The sequence below is a fragment of the Giraffa tippelskirchi genome, chromosome 7 (assembly GCF_054371585.1).
Source record: "Giraffa tippelskirchi isolate mGirTip1 chromosome 7, T2T-mGirTip1v1.2.pri, whole genome shotgun sequence".
Lineage (NCBI taxonomy): Eukaryota > Metazoa > Chordata > Mammalia > Artiodactyla > Giraffidae > Giraffa > Giraffa tippelskirchi.
The window spans coordinates 99,407,119-99,435,048 of NC_137281.1; the positions used below are offsets into that span (position 1 = coordinate 99,407,119).

Consider the following 27,930-nt stretch of genomic DNA (forward strand, 5'->3'; position numbering starts at 1 on the left):
GAGTAAATAGTCAACACTATAGAAGCATCACTTGAGTAAGTCCTTTTTTGACTCTTAAACACATACAAAGCACATAAAAAAGAAAAAATTTTATTTTTAAAGAGAAAACACTTGTCTTGGATCCTCTTATGCAGACTAGAAGAATATTCTTTGCACAGAAGAAAATATACAATTATGTGTTGCCTACACTAATGGGTAAAAAGAATGAAAGTTCATAAAAAGTACTCACTCTCATCTATGGCAGATTTGTTTTCGGCATGGCTCTCAATGTCCTTGGAAAACCATTCATTAAATTCCTCGTGTGAATCAAATAATGTTGGCATAATGAAATGCAACAGAGCCCAGAGCTGGAAACAAATGAAAAGCAAAAACACTACAGAACAACAAAATGACAGTATGTGAAGACATAATGAGTTCAGAGAGAGAGAGAAAGTGAACTTGCAGATCCGTTTCCCTGTGTCTAGGTGCATGTGTGTGTGTGACTGAGAGTGTGTAAGCACATGTCTCATCAACCCACTTTAACAAGGCGCTGTAGCAAAATGTGGTATTTTTCAATTAATTTCACACTGAAAGTCTCAAAGTGCAAGTCCTGCTCAGATTTTGCAGTCAGACAGTTTTAAAATTTATACAAAGATCCATTCCAAAACAGAACACAGTCTGAGGTAGCAAAACTTGCTAATAATAACTCTAGATCAGGGATCAGTAAATTATGACTTGTGGTGCCAAGTCTGGTCTGCCATCTACTTTTATAAATTAAACTTTATAGTGGAACATAGTCATACCTGTTCTTTTATATATCATCTATGACTGCTTTCACATTATAATGGAAGGTTGAATAGCTGTGCGGTGACTCTATGGCCCATAAAGTCTAAATATTTACTATCAGATTCTTTACAGAAAGTTTTCTGATTCCTATTTTAGATGAGAAGAAAGAATTTTAGCTCCTCTCAGTGTTAAAGAATATTACCTTTTCATTCTAGTATAAAAATATCTCTGCATTAGATGAGTAGCATTTTTAATGTGATCACTATTTATTACGTAAGTACCAAAGAATAAAGAAATTTACTTGCCTTGTGCCAGAGAATAAGAAAATAGCAATGATGCCTCCTCTGCACCTCCCCACAAAAAACCACATAGAGCAAATTCTTCCTTTTACATGGGGGATTATAAGTTGTATACAGTTATAACACTCTGAGTGGCCCTGGGTGAAGAATTCCAATCTGTTACTAGTGCCTACCTCTGCCATGGTGTTCTGAATGGGGGTCCCAGTTAGCAAAAGCCGATTCCGACACTGAAACTGCAAGAGTATCTTCCAACGAACACTGTCCAATAAAATGAGCAATAAATTCCAAGTTAGCACCCTACTGAGAACCCTTATTTCTAGAAATGCTTTTCAAAAAATAACAAACATTAAGAATCAAGGAATCTACAATAAAAACAATTGAAAAATATCATTCAACAAAGCTAAGGATAGGAAATTTCAAAAGAATTGACTTCTCTATATTGAAAACATGATATTAAGGTATTAAAATTTTAAAAAGTCCTCAAATAGGCAGTGAAAGTGAAAGTGTTAGTCGTTCAATCGTTTGCAACCCCAGGGACTATAGCCTGGCAAGCTCCTCTGTCCATGGAATTCTCCAGGCAAGAACACTGGAGTGAGTAGCCATTCCCTTCTCCAGGGGATCTTCCCGACCCAGGAATCGAACCCAGGTCTTCTACATTGCAGGCAGATTCTTTAGGATCTGAGCCAGCAGGGAAGCTCAAATAGGCAGAGTAGGATCCGTTGTAGCTTGATAAAGTCCTTCACTATCTTTAGTCAGTTTTGTTGATACAAACCATATAACTGGTGGCACTAGTGGTAAAGAATCTGCCTGTCAATGGAGGAGACCCAGGAGTCAAAGGTTCAATCCCTGGGTCGGGAAGATCCCCTAGAGGAGGAAATGGCAACCCACTTCTGTATTTTTGCCTGGGAAATCCCATGGACAGAGGAGCCTGATGGGCTACAGTTCATGGGGTTCCAAAGAGTCAGACACAACTAAGCGACTGAACATACATAGCAGAAAGTCTTAAAATTATTACTCTATATGCTTCTAGTGTGAGTTTGGAGGGAACAATGGAAAATGAGAAAGGGTGTGAGAAGAAAATACAAAGTGAATCTATTGCTCCTGGCCACAAGCATGCCCTGCTTCAAAAGAGTGAAACAGGAAATTATGCTCTTCAGAGAATGGAAAGGTCCATGGAAAATGCTATTCTGCCAGTTAACATGGCCTTCTAAGAAAGTCCTATGAATTCACCAAGAGTTAACAAAATCCATCAAACTCAAGGTCTAATACCACTGAGTAACACTTCACAGCCAAGCACTTATTTACTATTCAGTTTGGGAACTTAAAGGTATTAGAACATTTTAAACATGTAACTTCCAATTAAAGGATTCTTGGGAGTCTAATAACCATCCAGGGACTAGGATAACCTGCATAAAATAGTAGAAGCTAAAATCCACAGCATTTAACATTCTGCTTCCTACTAAGATCTGTAAAGTAATCCCTCAAGCAAAGGGCAGATATCCCTTCCTCTACAGAAAATTTCCTTAAAGAACAAAAATCAGTTAAAATGCCGTAATTATTGAGTGGGGAGGAAGAAGCTGAGAAAAATCCTCACACTCTATAAACATTAATATTTATATTCCATGAAAATGCAAAAAAGAATTTATGCCTTCTGGTAAGATACATGGTTTATGCAGATACCACGTTTTGAATTCTCTGATCTTCATTCTTATGTGCGTATATCATACACATACCTATGTATCTGTATGTCCTCAGTCCACAGACTTTATTTCTACTATTTGCATTACCTGGAACTACTCTTGAGTGCCTGAGCCTCATCCAATACCATGTACTGCCACTTGACTCGCTGGAAATACTTTACATCCTGTACCACCAGCTGGTAACTGGTGATAACCACATGGAAGGGGGCATCCTGAGTGTAGAGGGTCTTCTGTAAATATAAGAGGGCAAGGGTGAAAAGAGATACCTAAACAATTCATAATAAGACAATGAGGAATGGACTGTATTTCCTAAGGCCAAGAAATTTAAGATAGCCCTAAAGATATGCTTCTCCCATGTAGGAGATGTGTAGTGAATTAAAGCATAATTGTTTTTAAAGTAGTCACCTTAATCACAAACCTTGTTAAAAAGTAGTCATCAGCTTATTAAAGAAAAAAGTTCTTAATCCTGGCTGTCTATAATAGGAAAAACATTGTAAAGAAAAAAAATTACATCTGCATAGAAACATGTAAGATTTCATGTAAGAGAAATTATTCAAATCAACGGGAGAAATAATGACTGCATACATGCATGAATATGTATATGTGTGTGTGCATATGCTTAGAGTAAGCTGAAAGTTACCTGACTCCAGAACCTCCTGATGACTTTCCTGTCATGAGGATTTCCCCAATATGGTAGCACCTGGAAAAAGGACCAATACGTATATTAGTTTCTACTGATAATCTTAGAAGTATCATCACAAATATAGGCTTTTCTGGTGGCTCAGATGGTAAAGAATCTGCCTGTAATGCAGGAGACTTAAGTTCAATCCCTGGGTCAAGAGGATCCCCTGGAGAAGAGAATGGCTACCCTCTCCAGTATTCTTGCCTGGAGAATTCCATGGACAGAGGAGCCTGAGGGGGCTACAGTCCAAGAGGTCGCAAAGAGTTGGACATGATTGAGTGACTAACGCTTTCATCAACACATTATTCAGAAAGGCTTTTTTAAAAAACTTAACAGAATGAATATAGGAATTCCTCTTCTGTCATTACTGCACTAGGAGTTGGACTAGCATTCTTCCTACTGACCCAGTTAAAACACAAATACAAAACAACTGTTTGAAGGCATCAGAGAGCTACTTGGGCAGTGAAGAACTACAGAGTCCAGATCTAGAAAAGACAGGAAAGCCTGGCATTGTACATGCTCCCCTAGAGAGTGCTGATCCTTCCCAAAAGTTCTAGTTGAGACGCTAAGAAACTGAGAAGTTGTTTTTCTTTTTTTAAAGGGACACATACCCACAAACAAAGAATTGTATTGTAGTTCAAGGAGGGAGGTTTCTGATAACTACCCAGCTCCCTGGCCTTAAGTTAGGAATGAAAAGATACATACACACTGGTAGTAAAGGTAAACCATACATACACTTGCTTTATCAGATTCTGAAATCTGGCTTCAATTCATCCCAACTCCTGACTTAGATTAATGGGGCTTTGGATTATCAGTGTCCCAGAAAAAAATTACTCTAGGCAAAAAAATCCACAACAAAACCCCAAACACACATTAATCCTCTCTCTGGAAGAAGAAAATAACATCTAGAGTCCACAAGTATCTCTAGAATTTTTCCTATACATCTGGCATTAAAACAAAACCAAAACAAAAATTTTAGAAACAAACTTTTCAACAAATGCTTGTTTGTTCACAGAATTAAAAGAGGAGATTCAGAACTTCAGTGTTACGCTAGAAATTACAAAAGAACCAAAGGGAATTTCTAGAACTGAAAAAATAACTAGAATTAAGAATTAAATGATGAGTTCAATAGACTGAATCAGTTGAAGAGAAAATTAGTGAACTACAAGAGAGGTCAGAAGGAAACATCCAGACCAAAGCATGGAGAAACAAAAGAATGCAAAACTCAGCACTTCTGTGATGTACCTAGATGTAATTCTCATTCTTTTTATTGTTACAGGATTCAAAGTGCTTCTTGAATCCATAGCTTGGTATGTTTTATTCTTTTGAAAAATCTCAGAGATTGAAGCACAAATATGCAGGAAGGGATGAAGATCAATGAGAAATGAATGTGAATAATACGATTAAATCTAAATAATTTCAAAAGTATAAATAATAGTAAAATGTCTTCTGCGGTTTAAAATATAAAATATGTACAAAAACAACAGTGTGTTAAGTCTAGAGAAGGGGAGTGTAGTTATAGTACTACACTAAGGTCTTTCTACTACCTGAAAAGTATTAACAGTACTAACTTGTATTTTTTTTGAGAAAGTTAAGCGTGCATGTTGTATTTTCCTGGGAATCTATGGAATAACAGAATGAATATGTAATTAGCAAGTTTAAAAGGGGGAAGAAATACTACTACTTCCCCAGTAGTCCAGTGGCTAAGAATCCACCTTGCAATGCAGGGAACTTGGTTCAGTCCCTGGTCGGGAAACTAAGATCCCACACACTGTGGAGCCAAGAAGCCTGTGCTCCACAACTACTGAGCCTGCAGACCACAGCTAGAGAGTCCATGTGCCACAACAAAAATCCCTCGGTCTGCAACTAAGACTCAATGCAGCCAAATAAATAAATAATACTTTATTATTTAAAAAATATTATTTATTTTATTTTTGGCTGTGCAAGGTCTTCCTTACTACAGGTGGGCTTTCTCTAGTTGCGGTTCATGGGCTTCTCAGGGCTCAGTTGCCCTGCAGCATGTGGAATCTTCCTAGATCAAGGATTGAACCCATGTCCCCTGCAGTGGCAGGCAGATTCTCAACCAGTGGAACCACTAGAGAAGTCTCAATAAATAATATTTTCAAAAAATAAATAAAAGGAAAAAAAATGATAAAATCGAATCAATTCAAAAGGACTCAAAGGGAAAAAAGGAAAGTTAAACAGGTGAAAGAAGTAGAAAGCAAAGAGGCAACAGACTTAAATGCAGCGTATCAATAATTACATTAAAAGTAAGCACAGATATTCCAAATAAAAGAGATACGTTAAATATAAAGATACAGAATAGTTAAAGAAAAAAGAGAACAGGCAAACACTAACCAAAAGAAAGCTATTGAATATCAGAGAAAATAGATTTTAATATTTTCCTTCTTAAAGGAAGAATTTCATAATAATAAAAAGTTCATTCACCAGGAAGATAAAATTGTAAATCTGTGTACATCTCACTGCCTCAAAGCAAAAATAAACAAAAGAAAACAAAAATGTATAAATCCATAACTGCTGTCAATATTAACACATCTCTTTCAGTCAGTAATAGGACAGGCAGACAAAAAAAATCAGTAAAGATGTAACACTAAAGAACAAGTTAATAAACTTGACCTAATCAACATATATACAACAATCTGCTTAACAAGTGCAGAAAAACTACTGTTTTCAAACACACATAGGAACATTTATAAAAACTGCCTATGTGCTGAGCCATAAAAGCAAAGCTCAACAAATTTCAAAGGGTTAAATTAATAAGAAGCATATTTTGTCAATGGATTTAAGCTATAAATAACAAAAAGATACCTAGAAAATCATCCTTTGTTTAGAAAATAAGAAAAACACTTTTAAGTAACCCATGAATCAAATAAGAACTTGAAGTAGAAACTGGAAAGTATTTTGAATGTTAAGATAATAAAAATGTGACACCTCAAACCTTTGGATGGCAGTGGTCATGGTAAGAAAACAATACCCTTGAATAAATATTAGAAAAAGCTGAAAATAAACCATTTAAGCTCCATCTCAAAATGACAGAAAGATGAAGAAGTTTACCCAAAAAAGTAGAAAAATTAAAAAAGAGCAGAAATAAATGAAATAGAAAACATACTGAATAGTCAATTTTAGGAATGAAAAGTCGTCCAACAGTCAAGAGAAAAAATGTAAATCCTATTTCATGAGGAAAAGGAGGGAGGTCATAGGCACTAATCATACTAGAACCATAAAACGAGTGTTACTCAGACAGTTGCCAAATAAAATGAACTTTTAGATGTTATTATAATAGATCTAAGTATCTTTTGAATGTAACCAGACCTTAAACTTGAGTAATGTCTACTTCTAACTATGTTCCACAGGGAAATGAACACATTTCTGATAATTTAAAGGAATAATGGTAATAGAAACAATGAATTAATAGACCAAATGTCATCAAACTTTTTCTATAATAGCCAGATAGTAATTTTAGCTTTGTATGCCACAGTCTCTGCCACAACTACTCAACTCTGCTGTTGTGATGTCAATGCTACCACAAATAATCAAATTTAATATTTATGTAATATATATATCAAACATAATATATGTGTACTTAAATTTCAAATTTCCTTTGCAATGAAATATTGTTTTTATAAGCAACAATTTTAAAAAGTAAAAAAAGACTATTCTTAGCTCATAAGCTCTACCAAAGAACAGGAGATGAATTCCTCAATAAATTAAATAAAAAGTGATAGCATTTCCACCCCTAGGTTATACCCAAAAGAACTGAAAACAGGACAAGTGTTCAAATAGAAACCTGTACATGAATGTTTACAGCAGTATTATTAACAATAGCCAAAAAGAAGAAACAATCAAAATATCCATCAACAGATGAACTGATAAAATACAGTATACCCAGAAATTCACTATAATATTATGTTCACTATAATACATATTATGACTGAATATTATTCAATCAGAAAAAGGAATGAAGTGCACAACATGACAAACACCTTGAAAAAACTAAGTGAAAAGAAGCCACATAAAAGGCTACATTCCAGGTATACAAAATATTCAGAATAAGCAAATTCACAGAGACATAAAGAAAATTTGTGGTAGACAGGGGCTAGAGGAAAAGGGAAATAGGGAAAGAGATTTCTGTTTGGGATGATAAAATTCTGCAACCAGACAGCAGTGATTATCACAACAAATGTACTTAATACTACTCAATTGCACACTTTCAAATGGCCCAGAAGTCCTATTTTACTGACCCCTAAACTAGAGTTTCAAAAGGAAGCTCAACATGCAAATGAAAACTCAGTTTCAGGCACTGGCATAAAGTCAAAGGAGAGGTACCAATGACGTTAAGTAGTACTACATTGCCATCTATTGGCCTGTGAAGGAAATATTGAAGGTGGTTTGGAAGAAAATTTTAAGACTTGACTTTTTGACCTCGTAATTGTTTACCATGTAACAACAAAAGAGCATAAAAAAAGATGAGGCGCTCCATATTCAATGTGAAAAAATTCTATAGAGAAAATACTCAACAAATTGCCTTAGAATGACCTCACCTCCTTAGAATGAGTTGGCCAAGCTAAAAGCCATATACATAACGTGCCTTGTAAACAGTTCTTAGGTCTATTAATTCAGCCACAAAGGTGGGGCCACAGACACAAAGGTGCCCCAAAGTGGAATATCTCAGATATGTCCCTATTCCTTACAAAGCATAAGCCAGAAAAATACCTCCCATGCCCTCTTAAATTGCATGGAACCCCTGTTTATTATGGAGACCCAAGACCAGAGATCATGTCAGTATCTCTTGATACAAAACCTCCATAAAATCCTCCTTAACATTCAACTTCATTATCATTATATTCCTGTAGAGATAAAACAAGTATTTAACATTTCCTTCTAAAAAGAAGTAAAAACTTGCAAATAAGGTAATAAATCCTATCCATTCTTTCTTACATCCCAACAACTCTGCATAATAAAACTCCTATTTAAATCTTGTCCATATTTGATGTAACATATTTCCTTGCTGATCACTGCCTACGCCAATCTCAATTCTTTTCCTTTACATTAGTTAAAATCAACTTTCACATTGTTACTTTAGGCATTATAACCTGGACCAAGACCAAAGAGGTGGCTTTGGAGTGTCAAGAAAATTGATTATGATTTATCAAAACCTACATTAAGTCACAATAAACTGTGGACAATTCTGAAAGAGATGGGAATACCAGACCACCTGACCTGCCTTTTAAGAAACCCGTATGCAGGAAGCAACAGTTAGGACTGGACATGGAACAACATACTGGTTCCAAATAGGAAAAGGAGTACATCAAGGCTGTATATTGTCACCCTGCTTATTTAACTTATACATCATGAGAAACAGTGGGCTGGAAGAAGCACAAGCTGGAATCAAGATTGCCGGGAGAAATATCAATAACCTCAGATATGCAGATGACACCACCCTTATGGCACAATGTGAAGAAGAACTAAAAAGCCTCTTGATGAAAGTGAAAGAGGAGAGTGAAAAAGTTGGCTTAAAGCTCAACATTCAGAAAACTAAGATCATGGCATCTGGTCCCATCACTTCATGGCAACCAGACGGGGAAACAGTGGAAACAGTGGCTGACTTTATTTTTTGGGGCTCCAAAATCACTGCTGATGGTGATTGCAGCCATGAAATTAAAAGACGCTTACTCCTTGGAAGGAAAGTTATGACCAACCTAGATAGCATATTAAAAAGCAGAGACATTACTTTGCCAACAAAGGTCCACCTAGTCAAGGCTACGGTTTTTCCAGTGGTCATGTATGGATGTGAGAGTTGGACTGTGAAGAAAGCTGAGCGCCGAAGAATTGAAGCTTTTGAACTGTGGTGTTGGAGAAGACTCTTGAGAGTCCCTTGGACTGCAAGGAGATCCAATCAATCCATCCTAAAGGAGATCAGTCCTGGGTGTTCATTGGAAGGACTGATTTTGAAGCTGAAACTCCAATACTTTGGCCACCTCATGTGAAGAGTTGACTCACTGGAAAAGACCTTGATGCTGGGAAGGACTGGGGGCAGGAGGAGAAGGGGACGACAAGAGGATGAGATGGCTGGATAGCATCACCGACTCGATGGACATGAGTCTGGGTAAACTCCAGGAGTTGGTGATGGACAGGGAGGCCTGGCATGCTGCGATTCATGGGGTCGCAAAGAGTCGGACACGACTGAGAGACTGAACTGAACTGAACATTAAGTCAGCAACATAGATATTTTCTATTATGGCAGTACAACTAGGAGCTACAATTCATGTGGCCAATGCAGCAAAATCACTCAAACTGGACTTCAGCTTTCTCATAAAACAGAAAGATGTAATATGCTCTCTTATTGTTTCCATCAGTAACTTCAATAGGAAGTGTATGCAAGGTTATTTGAAAAAAATGCAAGAATTAAAAGCTATTATGAGCAATTAAGGAAGGCAGCAAAAATGGAGTCAGAAAGTTTATTTTAAAAAGAGAATTATTACTGATTTTTACCTTAAATTTAGGAACAAATCTAGTAAACTCCTGGTGCCAATTGTTAAGTGTGGATGCAGGCGAAATTATTAAGAAAGGTCCCCAAATGTTCTCTCTCTGAAACAGAAAATCTGTGTCAGCCAACTGCAGGAAAACTGAAGAAATTTAATTCAAAATTATAATGAACAACAAGAATAGTTTAATAGGCAATATATTGTAACAAGAGAAATGGTTCCTATTTCTCGTACCTGTACACTCAATAATAACACTAGATGATCACAACAATATTACTATTATTTAATTAGAATACAGCATTCTGCTTTTTTCAAAATGACTTCACACAGTTTTTCTCATCTAATTCTTACAAAATTCCTGTAAGGTAGGTATGAGCCCCACTTTGCAGAAGTGGAAACTAAACCTCAGAGACTTAAAGGGAAGTCAGGTCAAAAGAGACTAAGTGAACTGTCCAAATTAACACTACTAGTAAGCATAGAGCTGCGATGTGAAACCAGGTCTTCTGATCTAACTAACTACAGTATTTTTGCCATTACACTGGTGGTTCTCAACAGAAGCAGGAGGTGGGGAGTGAAAACACACATGCTCAAAAACTGTCCTAACAGTCTTAAAACTAGAAAGTTTCGTCACACTGTGTCACCTTGTAAAGGCCTTGAAAGCAAGGAGCAAGACCTAATGTCATGGTATGCTACAGAATCTAGCATAGGGCTTGATAATGGCTGATTCTCAGTAGAAAACAACCCTAGGATTGAGAGAGACAAAGATGAAAAGACTGCATGCATCTACCCACCTCAGCCAGATGGGCCAGGAGGGCAATGCTCTGTACTGTTTTACCAAGGCCCATTTCATCTGCAAGAATGCCATTAATACCCTGGAAAAAAAAACACAGAGTCAACCAACACCTCTCATGCTGCATTACTGCCAAAAAGAACTACCTAAAATGTCAGACCTGTTCAAACAAAAGTGACTAGAGATACCCAGTTTCAGCACTATTACTCACTACTGTAATGATTCCTTTTGTCAATTCCAAGCTACAACTCTGAATCATGATACATGAGACAAATGGGCCAAAGCCAGTTTTTCAGCTAATCTAATCCAGGTACAAAAGCAATCAGGTTTACTAAGACCACTTAAGACAAACTTTATATACGATACAAATATTTCCCAATAACGTTTCCAGGTTAGATATAGAGACATCTTTCTGATTCCTGCCAAAAGACAAAGCCTTTTTTTTTTAAAGGATGAAATCTAAAACATTATCTTGTGCTCATCTCACAATATATAATTTACAAACAAAACAGAGGGGGTAGCACATAGTTCTAAAATTCACCTGTTCATAGAGATTTGCCAACCAATTCATGCCTTTCAGCTGATAACCTTTCAATTTGCCATTAAAAATTGTAGGCTGTGGAATATCCTCACCAGCCCGGATAGATGGGTTTGCCAGGCTATAACTCTCCCCAAACCCAGTGCCTGACTTGTTTGCTGCCCGCAGGGCAGCTGCTCGACTTTCTTTTGCATCTTCATCGAATGACCTTGTCTGGAAAATAGAAGTATATTAGAAGAAAAATATAAGAGGAAAATAATTAAATTCAAATTAAATTCATAATGCCAATGTATCTATCTTGTGCTAAACTTTCTGATAAGGTAATATATTACATATAAAGCATGATATAACTGACTCTTGAACAACAAGGGTTTGAACTGTATAGGTCAATTGACATGAAAAATTTTTCCACTAAATATGTACAGGATGGTAACGATAACCCTATATGCAAGACAGAATAAGAGACACAGATGCATAGAACAGTCTTATGGACTCTGAGGGAGAAGGTGAGGGTGGGATGTTCTGGGAGAATAGCGTTGAAACATGTATATTATCATATGTGAAACAGAACACCATTCCAGGTTCGATGCATGAGACAAATGCTCAGGGCTGGGGCAATGGGATGACCCAGAGGGATGGGATGGGGAGGGAGGTGGGAGGGGGGTTCGGGATGGGGAACACATGTAAACCCATGGCTGATTCATGTCAATGTATGGCAAAAACCACTACAATATTGTAAAGTAATTAGCCCCCAACTAAAATAAATAAATTTATTAAAAAAAAAAAAGAGTACTACATGATCCTGCCATTGATTGAATCTGTGGATGTGGATCCATAGACATGGCAGGCTGACTGTAAAGTTGTACAAAGATTTTTGACTTCAGGGTGTGTTGGCACCACTGATTCCCAGAGTTACTTAATAATGGTCAACTGTACATTAAAGTATATTAGTAATATTTCAAAATTAATTTAACAGTTGTATTAAGAATATGCTTTTGATAGACAGGCACTAAGCCATATTACATAATTACTTGCTTCATCAATGAATTTATTAAAAATGTGATATAAAATCTATTTGATTGGTCAGGGTTTGTGAGGAATAGGCTGAGTTTGTCTTTATCCTTGACTTGGATTCTGTCAAAGTGTCACAGGGGCTCCTATGTATATTAAATGGTGTTTACTTAATCGTGTTTAATTAATGTTTACTTAATTCTTTACTTAATTTAATCTAACTGTAGTTTCTTTCTGACTTCATATGTCACTGTATCATGAATAAGGAAGTTATTACTAAAGTGAAAGAATGTGCTAACTTAGCATTTTTAAGGCATGATATAGCTTTCTTAACAATCAAGAGTGTGGTATTTTTCACTAAACAAAGATGCACTTCATTTGGTATTATCCATACTTACTGGAGAGGACAAGAGAAAAAAAATAGAAAAACTCTCTTTAGTCAACACATTTTCAAAGCTCAGACAAGTGAAAGCTCGTTTCCCATCTTCCCTCAAGTATTCCTACTATTATTCTAAAGTAAATGGAGTTACAATCCCCATGCAATACAGTCTCATACATATATACACATTCAACAATGTTTTAACTGAAAATATGATTAAGCTTAAAGGAAGACTACCTAGGTGAAAGACTGTAAGGGTTATTTCCAGGACCCAACAGTTCATTTCTAAGACTCACCCGAGCCTGATGAATATGATAAGCATTTTCAGCATTCTTCAGGGCCTGGGCTTTGAAATGGTTACTATCTGAAAAGGGAAAAACTTTGATTATAACACCTCATTAACTGACCTCTTTCAAGGATGCAAGTTACACTAGCATATGTGGATCCCTGACTCCACATTCTGTTTATCCCTAAATTCAAAGAGGGTGAGGGAGAAGAAAAGGATCTAATTACTTGACAGGGGCAAGGACCTGGAAGTAGTAAGGGAGGCAGGGGGCTCCCATGGTCTCCAGGAGCCAAAGTCAGCTCACAAAAGCCACCAGGAGACTGAGCTCCAGTTTCCCAATCCTGCATTTCACGCACGAAGCAATGCTAAAAGTCAGGAAAAGCAAGACAATGAGGATTCAAAATTGTAATATATTTATACTGGGTGAAACTATTCTAAAAGAAAATAATAGAGAATGTTTAAATCCCAAGATAATCTGAAGCACTCTCATTTTCTCTTACTCAACATGATCTTAAGCACTATTCTCTGTGAAATTCCTCTCAAACTTTACACCAATTCCTCCCTCTGCCTGGTCACAAAAGTATTGAAATAGTCTCTTCTCATGTTTTACTTTCATCACCAAAAATCCTGTTATGTGAGAGACAAATTCACTGCATTCTTCTGATAAAATATCTTTTATTTCTATTAACAAATCAAAACACAAAATCTTCCCAAATTTGCAAGATCAAATAACCACACCTTTTCCTCTTTAAATTCTTCAATAAAAGCTTTTTATATGCTTATTTTATAGAAACATTCATACTTTCCCTACTCCAATTAAAGTTCCCTTTTGATCAACACTACTTGTTGATCAAGACAAAACTTACAAGAATTAATAATGAATATAACCTGAGATATGAAAAAATATGGGATATCTCCTTTCTCTAATTTCTGATTCAGGACTCACCATAATCCTCCTGTGTGATGTTAACTACCACCCCTCCGCCAATGTCAATTTGTCTCTGTGCAGAACTATCTTCCAGTTTCCTTAAGATTTCTTCCTGAATCCCATCATGACCCATGTCTCGTTTACGACTCATGAAATGGGCATACAATTCTGTCTGGGTGATCAGGAAGTTTAGCTTTCGCTGTTGCCTCTTAGCCTAAAAGGGAAAAAAGTTGAAAGTGAAAAGAGTCAAATCATCAATCACATACAAGGGTAGTCAACAACATTCACTAAACCTATACATAGTCTGCAAACAACTCCTTTACAAATTCTTTACCTTTAGAAAGGAAAAAATTGCTAATGAACAAATTTTATTTATAATTAAGACAGTGGCACTAAAAGCCAGGAATAATCTTCACTTATAGCCTAATAACAACCTATGTTTTGCTCTCCTTTACAAAATGAAATCTTTTTTCCACTAGGCTGCTGTCTAAAATGCTTAATTCTTTATTCCTTTTCTTTAACAGCACTACGATACCAACTAAATTCAAACAACATATGTTACTTAATAATTTTGGTGACAAATACACGTGCACAGCTTTATCTTTAAAAACATACATGTGTCCAAAACTCTTCTTTAACATTGAAAGTCAAAATAAGTAATGAAGAGCTATAACTTATTCTGCAGGAGGTATCTGAGACTAAGAAGCCTATGAAAAAAAGAAAACGCTGCCCAAAACAATCCACTGTTCATCTGTGATAATGATAGCTATAAAACATGAATATAGACTAAATACAGTATCACAAACACACAATTAAAAAAAAAAAAATGAGAAAGATAAATTCAAAGTGCCTCTGAAACTACCTAGTAAGAAAAATAATCATTATGTCAGTAAAAATCATTCTTCAAGATAAACAATAAAATGAGTAAGCAAATGATCCAAAAGACTGAATTACATGAAATACAGCTCACATAATAATACCAAATCAAAGAGTCATTACTTTGCATGAACTATTTTATTGTAAAATTCCTATGAAGTATACTTGAATTATCTTTGATCCACCTGTACAAAAGAAAAACAGTACTAAAATAAGGAACATGGCCAAGGAAGGAAATAAGCCCCAAAGTATGCTACATAAAACCAGACTTTTCCTTAGGGTTTTGTTTTTTTTTTTAAATAAAAACACTTCAGCTAGATTCAGATTAGGGAAAAAAATCTGAGAGAAAACAGATTTCTTTTCATAAAGTATATGGATTTTCATGTTCTAAAGCTAAAGTACTGTCAAGAAAACCTTTCTAAATTAAAACAAAAAAGCAACATTCCCTTGTACCGAAAGGAAGTAAATTACTATGTGTTTAAATAAAGAAGGCAAATTAAGGGAATAAGGATCCATCAAAAATGTCTTAATTCAGAAACTCAGAGAAAAAGATGGAAGTCAACATAATCATGGATGAAACTCTCATCAGTTAGTTACCAACATATTGAGACAGTGTCTCACAAACCTAGATTATAAGCCAAGTCACTTTCAAAATTTCAAGATCTATGACTAACTCAAATGTCTCTAAACTCAGTGAGCAAGTATTTCCAATAGCATCAAAAGTTTACTAATTCAAAACACATTTGTCTTTCAAGTAAAAATACATATTGCCTAGGGACTTAAGAAAACTGGGCAAAATCTACATTGCTCATCAAAGGCATGAGCTAGGAGGGAAGATGAAGAACTCAAAAGAGCCTCCACAGCTCTTTTGACAGGAGTACTACTTATACCTGAAAGAAAATATCCAATCCTCCAATTCCTTTCCTTCTCCAGACCTCAACTGTCCTTCCACTCATCCCAATGGGTTTACCAATGGCAACACAATGGCTTTGTCTTCTTAATCTCTCCTCTTGCTTACCTGAATAATACGCTCACTTGATATCAAGCTTAGCAAGAGAACTGACTGCAAGTTGAAATAGAAAAGTAGGTGGCAGAATGGGTCTCAGAAAACTGCAACCAGTCCTGATCTTCCAACAAATGGAAATTACAGCCAGCACCTGCAACCAAGCCAAGCTAAACTATAAGCTATTCTCTTTTTCTTTCATTCCTTCCTTTTCTTTTTTGGGGGGAAGGGGCACATGTCCTCCAGAAATAAACAAAAAGAATAAGGCTACAAAGAGTATAGGAAATTAACACAAAAGAGAGGTGAAGGCCAGGGAGAAGACCTTACTAAAAGAATAAAAACAACTGATTTACTGGACTAAAATCACTATCCTCAAAGTTATGTCTCAAAATATTTTTTCGATGGTTTCATTGATTAGATTTATAACTTATGAAATGTAAAACAATCTCTCAATATGGCTGCAGCAATTATGGTTTTCAAACTTTCATGCTATTGCCCTACCTCCCGCATTTCTTCATCCAACTTCCGCTGCTCCAAGGCTTCCTTCTCTGCACGTTTGCGGTGTTCCTTCTCCACTTTCTCATACTTCTTCCAGTATAGAAGCATTTCCTTGGTGAGGCGGCGGGCACGAGGTAAAGTCTCCTTACAGTTTTTTTGGGCCTGCAAGGCAGCTCGACGCACCTCCTTCATACACTGGTGGGCGAGCTGCAGATGACAACATATTATCACAATGGAGAAGAATCCAACACTGGGGCCAGTTCGCCCTGGACTCTAAACCAGCATCCCTCAACCTGCCCAGTGCATATATCATCCTCCTATGGCCATATCTTTTTCTCCTCCAATCTGACTAACGTCCCTGCACAGAAGTGTGAGCTAGTCCCAGGTCTGTGAGAAATCTACAGACCTTAGAAGACGAAAAAAATATACAGTAACCTACAATGTTCTAGGAAGTTTTGAAGTATTATTAAACACATTACTAGTAAAAGATGTTGGGAATTCCCTGACAGCCCAGTAGTTAGGACTCCAAGCTCTCACTGCCAAGCTCCCTGGGGGTTCAATTCCTGCTCGGGGAACCAAAATCCCACAAGCTACATGGTGTGGCCAAAAAACTTAAAAAAAAAAAAAAAAAGAGCTGTCAATATTTATTATATGCTAGGCACCATTCTAAGTTTAACGTAACTAATTCATTCTCCATAAAAACCCTATAAAGTTGGTATTTTATATATAGATGAGAAAATGAGGATGAGTAACTAGCCCAGGGACACACAACTAGTAAGGTTACCTCATCTAATTCTCACAAAGTTGTGCTGTTGTTGTTGTTGCTCAGTTGCTCAGTCCAGTCCAATTCTTTGTGACCCCATGGACTGCAGTACACCAGGCTTCCCTGTCCTTCACTATCTCCCAGAGTTTGCTCAAACTCATGTCAATTGAGTCAGTGACAAAGTTGTATTAATTCCTTCTATGGGAAAGTATTAATACCACCATTTCTTAGATGAAGAGTCTGAGCACAGGATGATGCCATGGTTTAACCAAGGACTCAAGAGTGGGCTATGGTCTTACCCAAAAAGGTATGAAAACCAGAAAGGCAAGGAAGAGCAATTTCATTTATAAAATAGACTGAATACATTTAGAAACTCTCTCAAGTACTATTAGATTAATTATCAACAGGTCACAAGAGACAAGAACAGCAAACATAGATCTAAATAACAAGAACACATTCCAGCAAAACATAAAATGCGAAATATAAAACTATAATCTTACCTTGCGGCTATTGGTGAGAAACAAGTTACGAGCTGAAGCTTTCTGCTTGTTGGCCTAAAATATTTAAAACAATATTTCAATTAGGATTCCTTTTTGAAAAAAAGATTGCGTAGACTGGCACTGTCATTTATTGATCTCCATGAAGATTTAAAAAAATGTCAAACCAAGCATATTCAAAGTACATTACTTTTTCAGTTAAAAAAGACACATCACTTCCAAGAGTTATCCAAATGCACCAACTCAGAACCACACATAAGGTCCTAAAGCAATGTTAAAAAGAATAAGCTGGTCCTGTGCAGATGACACCACCCTTATGGCAGAAAGCGAAGAAGAACTAAAGAGCCTCTTGATAAAAGTGAAAGAGGAGAGTGAAAAAGTTGGCTTAAAGCTCAACATTCAGAAAACTAAGATCATGGCATCTGGTCCCATCACCTCATGGGAAGTAGATGGGGAAACAGTGCAAACAGTGTCAGACTTTATTTTTTGGGGCTCCAAAATCACTGCTGATGGTGACTGCAGCCATGAAATTAAAAGACGCTTACTCCTTGGAAGGAAGGTTATGACCAACCTAGATAGCATATTGAAAAGCAGAGACATTACTCTGCCAACAAAGGTCCGTCTAGTCAAGGCTATGGTTTTTCCAGTGGTCATATATGGATGTGAGAGTTGGACGGTGAAGAAAGCTGAGCACCGCAGAATTGATGCTTTTGAACTGTGGTGTTGGAGAAGACTCGAGAGTCCCTTGGACTGCAAGGAGATCCAACCAGTCCATCCTAAAGGAGATCAGTCCTGGGTGTTCATCGGAAGGACTGATGTTGAAGCTGAAACTTCAATACTTGGGCCACCTCATGTGAAGAGTTGACTCATTGGAAAAGACCCTAATGCTGGGAAGGATTGGGGGCAGGAGGAGAAGGGGACGACAGAGGATGAGATGGCTGGATGGCATCACCGACTTGATGGACATGGGTCTTAGTAGACTCTGGGAGTTGGTGGTGGAAAGGGAGGCCTGGCGTGCTGCGATTGATAGGGTCGCAAAGAGTCGGACACGACTGAGCGACTGAACTGAACTGTGTCTTCCTTAGATTGAATCTTTGTATACTTCTGGGAAGAATTTAAGTTATATTTAAGGCTTGAAGTAGGAAAATGTGACAACATATACTAACTCTAGCACCACCCTGATTAGGACATTGCTTTCTAGGGCCAATCTGCAAAGAAGCTGAGACAGCAGGGCACTCACATACAGAAATCATTAGGAGAAAGGTGAACTAGCCCCCTCAGTTTGTGATTCCAGTCCTACCTTCAGCCAAGGAACACCCACTGCCACTATTATTTAATTTCTACCACCACTTGACCTCATCTTCTTCAACATAAATTCCAAGGCAGACCTAATACAAGATGACTCAGCAGCCCACAACCAAGTCTCAAGCTGCTTATTATGTCTTCCACTTCAATTAAAAAAAAACAAACCATCTGCAATAAAGAAACCTGATTTACCATGACAGCCCATTTATTTGATGTGCAAAGAAGAGACAGAGCCTAGCGACTCTCTGATTATTAAAGAACTCTCTTCCTGACTACAAAGAAACAATAGGTTTAAAGTTACACAAAGGGCCTGAAAGTCATTTCTATAATAATCCCACCTCAGACTGTCAGACTAAGGGAATTTTTTAGGGCTTTTATCAAAAACTTTCTCTAAAGCAGCTATTGCTCAAGACAAAAATCTAAAATACTCCACTGAATTCCTTATCATCTGAAGGCTCTTCACCAGGTATGAAATAAGTTTTTCTGTAACTTTTCCCATTAAGAATGTTCATACCAAGTCAACAGGGCACATGAAAAGATGCTCAACATCACTAGTCATCAGAGAAATGCAAATCAAAACAAAAAGGAAATAGCATCTCACACCTATCAGAATGGTCACTATCAAGAGGACCACAAATAACAAATGTTGGAGAGGATGTGGAGAAAAGGCACACTGTTGGTGGGAATGTAAATTGGTACAGTTGCAATGGAAAACAGCTTGGAGAGTTCTCAAAAACTAAAAACAGAACTAGCACATCATCCATCAATTCCTCTCCTGGGTACCTATCCAGGGAAAACAAATGTATCAATTATTTAATGAAAATATTAATTGATTCAAAAAGATACACACACCCCAATGTTCTTAGCAGCACTATTTATAATAGCCAAGATATGGAAGCAACCTAAGTGTCCAACAACAGATGAACGTGTGCCATTTGCAATAACACGCACAGACCTAGAGAGTATTATGCTTAGTGAAATAAACCAGACAGAGCGAGACAATTACTGTATGTGGAATAAATTCCACTTTTATGTGGAATCTAAAATATAAACAAATGAATACAGTAAAACAAAAACAGTGTCGTAGATATAGAGAACAAACTAATGGTTACTAGTGAAAGAGTGAAGAGAGAGAACAAGATAGTGATATGCGATTAACAGGTTCAAACTACTATGTTTTTTTTATACTGAGTTGTGTGAGTTGTTTATATATTTTGGATATTAACCTTTTGCCAGTCATATCATTTGCAAATATTTTCTCCCATTTTGTAGGTTTTCTTTTTATTCTGTCAATGGTTTCTTTTGCTATGCAAATGCTTTTAAGTTTAATTAGGTCCCATTTGTTTATTTTTGCTTTTATTTCTTTTGCCTTAAGAGATAGATGCAAAGAAATATTGTTACAATTTATGTCAAAGGCTGTTCTGCCTATGTTTTTTTCCAGGAGTTTCATAGTTTCATATCTTATCAGATCTTCTCAGGTCTTTAATTCATTTTGAATTTATTTTTGTATACGGTGTGAGGAAACTGAACTAACTTTAGAGTTATGGAAAAGGTGCAAAATATAGAGCTCCCTTACTACTCCCCACCCCCTCTTTCCCTAATTTTAGCAACTTATATAATCATAATACAATTATTAAGAAAGGAAATTAACACCAGCAAAGTATTGACTAAATTACAGGTCTTATCTGAATGCCAAGAATTTCTGCACTAATATCCTCTTACTGTTCCAAGATCCTAGAACAGGATCCCACAATGCATTCATTTAGTTGCTCTTCTCCTTAATCTCTTCCTAGATGTAACATTTCCTCAATCTTTCTCTTTCATGTCCTTGACACTTTTGAAAAGCACAATCAGTTATTCTGCAAAGTGTCCCAAAATGTGTGGTTTTCTGGTGTTTACTCACAACTGGAATGACATTATGCACTTCAGCAAGAAAAGCAGAGAAATGAGGCATTGATGATGTACTCCTCCCAGCGCACTACATCAAGGAGTTCATGGTATGAAAATTTATATTACTCATGATATTTACTTTGGTCATTTGGATAAGGTGCACTCTGCCAGTTTTGAGGCTATGCGAATTCTGTTTCTCCTCTTCTGCCCTCTAATTTTAGCATTCATAAATGCATCTAGTCTACAACAAGTATTACTATGGTATCTGCGTAAGGATAATTTTATTTTCATCTTTCCTTCTATATTTATTAACTGAATTTTATACTGAAAGGTAGAGATGTTCCATCTATACCTTTGTCTATTCAGGTATTTATAAAGTATGGACTGATAAATATTTCTTTTATTCTATGGGTTAAAATTCAGTATCATTATTATTTTGTTGCTCAAATTATTCTAAGTTTGGCCATGAAGTGGTCCTTCAAGTTGGTTCCTGTGTTCTTTCGACAAGCCCCTCCTTCCCCTCCAGCTTTTTTCAGAACTTCCTCACTTTCTAGCAGCACTTAAAAGTGTTTTAAGCTTCATTTTGCTTTTTTTTTCGCAGGGGTATGGGAGGGAAGGCTGTGCTGTGTGGCTTGTGGAACCTTAGTTTCCCAACCAGGGACTGAAGCTGCTGCTGCTGCTGCTAACTCACTTCAGTCGTGTCCGACTCTGTGCGACCCCATAGATGGCAGCCCACCAGACTCCCCCGTCCCTGGGATTTTCCAGGCAAGAACACTGGAGTGGGTTGCCATTTCCTTCTCGAATGCATGAAAGTGAAGTTGCTCAGTCATGTCCGACTCTTAGCAACCCCATGGACTGCAGCCTACCAGGCTCCTCCGTCCATGGGATTTTCCAGGCAAGAGTACTGGAGTGGGTTGCCACTGCCTTCTCCAAGGGATTGAAGCACCAAGTTCTAACCACTGGACCACGAGGAAATTCCCTAAGGTTCATTTTGTATTCTCCCTGCTGAGTTCTGGAATATGGTACTTCTTTAAGGAGCCCTGATTCCTTTTACTAGAGAATAAAAGTTGTTTAGAAACCAAGACCTGGTTGCCAGGTATCCTCATTGTTACTAGGGTGTCACTGCTACTAGAGGCAGAAAAAAAAAACATACATACACACCCAAGTATGTCTCTGTATCTGGGTGTGTGTATAAAACCATGAATTTATACTGACACCTCTGATTCCAATCAAATTTCATGGGCTTCATTTTAGCTTCCCCCTTCTTCCTTACTTTCAATTTCTTTCTCCAGCAGTGAAAAACTGGCTCTCACCTACAATATATTTACTTATTTGTTCAAAGATAATATACACATAAAGTAGTTTCAAAACTGTTTCTCCCTGGGAGAAACACTTTTTCTATGTCAATCATGGCATTTACATATAGTTCCTTCAGTCCTTACCCTCTCATATCTGGTCAAAATACTGTTTCCCTCAGTTACTTACATGAGTTCCTTGTTCCACACTCCCTGTAACTTGATTACATTACTCATTTCTAATACAGTTAAGTATATTTGTTCCTATTTTTATTCCATTTTGCCCACACATCCCCCTAACCTCCTTCTCCAGCCACATCCTGATTGGTTTGACATTTTATTTTGAAGGTATGTCTGAGACATGTAAAACATTAGTATGGTTCTGAAAATCAGCCTTGTACAAGATACACTCAAAAGACTTCTTCCTCCTCATCCCTACTACCCTGTTCCCATTCCTTCCCTTCTTTCTATCCTTTTCCCACCTGCTCTTTATAAGGAATCAATCACTTTAATTTTTGGTTCATCCTTCTTGAATTTCTTTTGAACAGGTATTTGTGCATTTTCTTATATTCCCTTTGTTCTCACATGAAGGGTTTTGCCTCTTTCATTTAACTATATGTCCTAGAAATTACTTTATATCAGCTCAGAGAGGTCTCATTCTTTATTTTTAACAGTAGTATGATAATCCACTGAGTAGACCTGTCATCGTTTAATTCGAGCCCCATACATGGACATTTAGACTGTTTTCATTATTTTGCAATTACAAACAACGCTACAATGAATAATCTCATTTACATGTATTTTTGTGTGGTTACTTTAAGGTAGATTCCTAGAAGTGGAAGTGCTGATTTGAAAGGTAAATGCATCTGTAGATTATTAGGTGTTGCCAACTTTCCCCCTAATACAGTTCTAATTTGTATTCCTAGCAGTAATGCATGAGAGCACCTGTTCACCCAGAGGCTCCTTAATAGAATGAATTGTTATATTTTAAAATTTTTGCCAGTGTGATAGGTGACAAATAGTTTTATTTTTGTCTAAGGGTATCTAAATGGTTTTTCATTTGTATTACTCCAATTATGAGATACTTTGAACTGAATCTGTGGTAATTTTTCCCCTCAATTTTTAAGTTCTTTCTGTGTTAGAGGCAATAGCCTTGTAACTGTAGTATTCAATGTAAATAACGTCTCACAATCTGTCAGCTGTCTTTTGTCAGGCAAAAATTTATTTTTATGCAGTCAAATTTAAGAGTATTTTCTTATATTACCTCTGGATGTTGAATTATATACTCTTCCCTACACAAAAATTAGACAGACATGCAATCGTTTTATTCTAATACTTGTATGATTTCATTCTTTTACACTGACATCCCAAATCCATTTAGAGTATATGTGTGAAACACAGACCTAATTTTACCTTTTTTTGAAATGGCTATCTGGTTGTCCAGCACCACTTATTAAATGTACCACTAGTCTATCTGCCTATTCATGTGTCAATATCACACTATTTTATTTATTCTTTTTTACACTATTTTAATTATAGAGATTTTATAGTATGGTTTAACGTTTGGGAAGGTTTTTTACTGTTTCTCTAGCAATTCTTGCATACTGACTTTCCCCAGAGTTTAGAATCAGCTTCTAAATTCATGAAATATCCTGTTCATATTTCAATTAAGATTGCACTCAATTTATAATGAAGCAACTAACTGAATAAAATGCAAACCACTGGTGAATCTAAGTAAAGGAATACAGACATTCCTTGCATTATTTCTGCAACTTTTAAGTTTGAAATTAGTAAATCAAACTAAAATATTCAAACAAATTAAAAGAGCAAAATGAATGCTTATACATGTTTTTCCTAATCATTCACATTTTCTAATACCTGTGATTATTCAGTAACATCCAAATGTTTATGGTGTCTAAGAAAATACATTTCTATCATTTTGTTTTAATCTCCTGTATTATCACTTTTAAATTTGCTGTCAAATCTCTATTATTTTATGTAAGAAAACTGCATTCCTTCCTCAAAGAGGTCTCCCTCCATTTTTTTGGCAAAGGAGCATAACACAACAATTACCTTGTGAATCCTGATCAAATTCTAGAAAATCAATTAACCAAAGAGCAAACTCTCCAGGACTCTCCTAATTCCAATAGATAGTTTCCTCCTGAACCCTGTGAAAGAATCCAGCTCTCCCAGCTTCTCTTTGGAGGGCAGGCAGAGAAAATTCACCTAGAGGCACTGACTTACCTTTGGTAGTTCCTTTTTCACAATGCTGAGCCACACTTTCCTGCGACGAGCATTGAGCTGCTCAATGGATAAGTGCTTCTTCTTGGTGCCAGGAGGAGGTGCATCATGAGAGAACTTGGCAAAGACTTTGGTCTGGTGGTGGTGGCGACGAGGGGATTCTTCAGAGGAAAGTTCTTCATCTCTTCGCCTTTTCTTCTTCACTTTTTTCAACTTAGCTGCAAAGGAACAGACTCTCAGAAGGTTGCTTTTCTTCTCTTCCACAGGAGAAAGTCATAAAACAACCTTATCTCCTTAAGAAAAATCAAGGTTCTTTTCTCATTCCACTTAAGACTGGCAATGTGTATCCCTTTATCTATCCAGATCCATGAATATTCCAAGAAGAAGATCACACTACCTTGGAAAAGAACACTGGATACTCCCTCTGTTTACATGAATGAGAAATAAAAGAGAATGTTAAGAACTGAATTTCTTTTGAACCCAACAAAAGGAAGGAAGGCTTAAAAATTATCATGAGCTCAAGTAATGATCAGAAGGGAGGAAGCATTTCTATTTGGTGGCAATGTGAGGTGACTAAAAAAAAATAACAGAGAAAGAAATAATGCATTTGCTGATATGACACTAAGATCTGTGAAAAGAAAGTTATACATGAAAGAAAAACCTAGCTTGAAAGGGAGGGTAGAAGGATGAGAGACTACAGAGATAAAACAAGGAGGATGTGGAAGAAGCAAGGGAAGAAGACTAAAAAGAGTTTTTTTGAATAGAGTTTTAGGGGAATAAAATATGCCTAGTACAGATAGTCTAAAACTTGCCTTTCCTATTTCCTTCCTGATTTCCAGATGCTTGGAACTCAAGAGAGGAAAGGACATTTCCTGGCAAACATGCAAACAAACACTCCTGAAGATCAGGAGATGATCTATTTTAAATCACTACATACAGCAACAATTATAACTTATTCCAAATACTTCAGGTTACTCCTCATACCTCCCTGTGTAACCAACTTCTTCCTCTCCCAGAACATTTTCACTATTTAGACAGTATGTGGAAGAAAAAAAGGAATAAACTAATCGGCTTAAGCCTCTGGCAAAGAATCTATAGTTCTCATGTCTTCATAATTCTAGAGAAGATCACAAACCAAATACAAAATAAGTTTAGTAATACTTAAAACTAGTAATGAGATAAAGGAGGCTAGGGTTTTTCAGATGAAGCAAATTTCTACTACATGGATTACGTTCAAAGTCCAAATGTACCTGAAACTAAGAATGAGTAAACAGAGAAGGCCAAGTCAATATGCTTACCTTTAAGTTTCTTTTCTTCCTTGAATTTCTTTTTTTTGGGTCCTAGAAGGTGCCGCTGCTGCTCATAGAAAGGGTCATAGGTGGAGAGCAGCCCTGCACTGTAGTATTGGTATTGCTGCAACTAAAACAGGCAAAGACATGATGCTTAGAAGGGCCCATCTCTCTTACAGCTCAGTCTTCAAATCATCTCTATTACAAAAAGCTGTTCCAGAGGAAGAACCACAGTTGCTACATACAGTATTCTTCCCACAAAGAGACCAATGAAGATCTAATACCTCAAAGTGAATTATTTCCTAAACTTCAAAACAAAATGAGTTCACTGGCTATGCACACAGCAAGCTGTTGAAAATAACTTAAAACAAACAAACAAACAAAAATCCTTCATAATTCTGAGTCTCCACCAGAGTATCTACTTTGTTCTGACACAGATTTGTCATTGCAGAAAGGTCTCTTGAATTCATCAACAAGAAATAGACGTACTTCTATTACCAATAGGTTCTCAGATTTACTAAGATTCCTAACGCCTGCTTTCCCAGCTCTTAGTTTTATATTTGGTTTGAACAATCCCCAGCCATCCAATTTGTCATTGTTTGAAGTCTTCTCTCTTCATTTCCCTCTAAGAGTTTGACAACATTATACATAGTGTTTTTGTTACCAGAATTCAAACATAATCTACTTTTTTCTGTCCAAAGAGTAATTAATCTTTTCAAACATTTTATTTAAATTGACCTCCAAAGCTCAATGGGTAAATATGAAGATAAATAAATAAACTTAGGTAGTCCATTGTTGAATCTCTTGCCTGAATTATAGCCAAATGAATTGTTCAAGGACTGAACCTAGCATAGAAGAGTGCCATGGAGAACTTCTATAAGGTCTATTAAAATATTCATAGAACTGTAAACTTAAAATCTGTGAACTTTTCCACATGTGCGTTTTACTTCAATTTTAAAAAAACAAAAACAAATGTTCTGAATGCTGCTGCTGCTGCTGCTAAGTCGCTTCAGTCGTGTCCAACTCTGTGCGACCCCAAAGATGGCAGCCCATCAGGCTCCTCTGTCCCTGGGATTCTCCAGGCAAGAATACTAGAGTGGGTTGCCATTTCCTTCTCCAATGCATGCAAGAATGTTAAGCTGCTTCAGTCGTGTCCAACTCTGTGCGACCTATGGACAGCAGCCCACCAGGCTCCTCTATCCACAGGATTCTCTAGGCAAGAATATTGCAGTGGGTTGCCATTTCCTTCTCCAATATTTTGAATACCAACTACCTTAGCACTGTACTTTAAGAGGGAACTCCTTGTCTAAGTTATAAGTCATATATCTTACTATCTGTCACTTCTACAGGTTTAACTTTTAACATATTATTCAAAGCTTTCTAAACTAACTTTGGACCTTAATGGTGGAAAGCTTTTAGGTCTTCAAATACCCTATTACTCATTATGTACAAAGTGTTAACACTTCTGACAAAAAGCAGAAGGCATTGATAACAGCATTCAAATAGCTGCCACTTAAATCATCAATCTAATGTTATTATGTGAAGAAAGGGAGTTTTTCCAAGATAGGGACACTTTCAAAAAACAACTTTGGAGAAGGAAATGGCAACCCACTCCAGCGTTCTTGCCTGCAGAATCCCAGGGATGGAAGAGCCTGGTAGGCTGCTGTCTATGGGGTCGCACAGTCAGACACGACTGAAGCGATTTAGCAGCAGCGAAAAAACAACTGCATTAAAAAAGCAACCATAAGAATTTTACATGGTGCAGCTGCCTTGGAAAACAGCCTGACAGTTCTCCCAGAAACACAGTGTTACCATATGACCCAGTGATTCTTTTCCTCGGTATATGCCCAAGAGAAATAAAACATATGCTCACACAGAAAACCTATACACAAATCTTCATGGCAGTATTATTCGTAAGAGCCAAAAAGTGAAACAACTCAATATTCATAACTATGATCCATAAAGCTCAAAAAGTAGAAGTAATCCAATTAGTTCATCAAATGATGCATGGATAAATAAAATACAGAATGTCCATATAATGGAATATTATTTGGTAATAAAAAGGAATGAAGTACTAATAATACATGCTACACATGAATGAACTCTGAAAACATTATGCTAAGTGAGAGAAGCTGGACATAAAGGACCACATGTTGCATTTGTACAAAATGTCTAGACTAGGCAATTTATAGAGAAATGGTGGATTGATAGCTGCCTGGAGCAGAGTGGAATAAAGAGAATGAGAGGGGAGTTCCCTGCTGGCTAAGTGGTTAAGATTCCAGGCTTTCATTTCTATGGTCTAGGTCAATCTCTTGTCAGGGAACTGAGATTCCTTAAGCTACAAGGTACAGCCAAAACTAAAAAAAAATTTTGAAAAACAGAATGAGGA

At 36.8% G+C, this 27,930-nt stretch overlaps 1 protein-coding gene and 1 long non-coding RNA gene across 4 annotated transcripts in view; one reads left to right on the plus strand and one right to left on the minus strand.

Moving 5' to 3' along the window:
* The window catches only part of INO80 (INO80 complex ATPase subunit), a 122,739-nt gene that overhangs the window by 63,807 nt on the left and 31,002 nt on the right, over positions 1-27,930 (minus strand). For all 3 annotated transcript variants that reach the window (XM_081507654.1, XM_081507655.1, XM_081507657.1), the window contains exons 6-18: positions 25,551-25,671; positions 24,256-24,470; positions 17,525-17,578; positions 16,265-16,468; positions 13,903-14,098; positions 12,967-13,034; positions 11,284-11,493; positions 10,744-10,824; positions 9,960-10,055; positions 3,405-3,464; positions 2,852-2,994; positions 1,238-1,322; positions 230-347 (exon numbers count right to left, since the gene is read on the minus strand). In XM_081507654.1, the coding sequence (XP_081363780.1) occupies positions 230-347; positions 1,238-1,322; positions 2,852-2,994; positions 3,405-3,464; positions 9,960-10,055; positions 10,744-10,824; positions 11,284-11,493; positions 12,967-13,034; positions 13,903-14,098; positions 16,265-16,468; positions 17,525-17,578; positions 24,256-24,470; positions 25,551-25,671 (1,651 nt within the window). The remainder of the gene's footprint in view (positions 1-229; positions 348-1,237; positions 1,323-2,851; positions 2,995-3,404; positions 3,465-9,959; positions 10,056-10,743; positions 10,825-11,283; positions 11,494-12,966; positions 13,035-13,902; positions 14,099-16,264; positions 16,469-17,524; positions 17,579-24,255; positions 24,471-25,550; positions 25,672-27,930) is intronic.
* LOC145512940 (uncharacterized) lies at positions 20,709-24,036 on the plus strand. The gene is made up of 2 exons (XR_014058924.1): positions 20,709-20,823; positions 21,318-24,036. It is a non-coding gene; the product is annotated as an uncharacterized LOC145512940 (long non-coding RNA).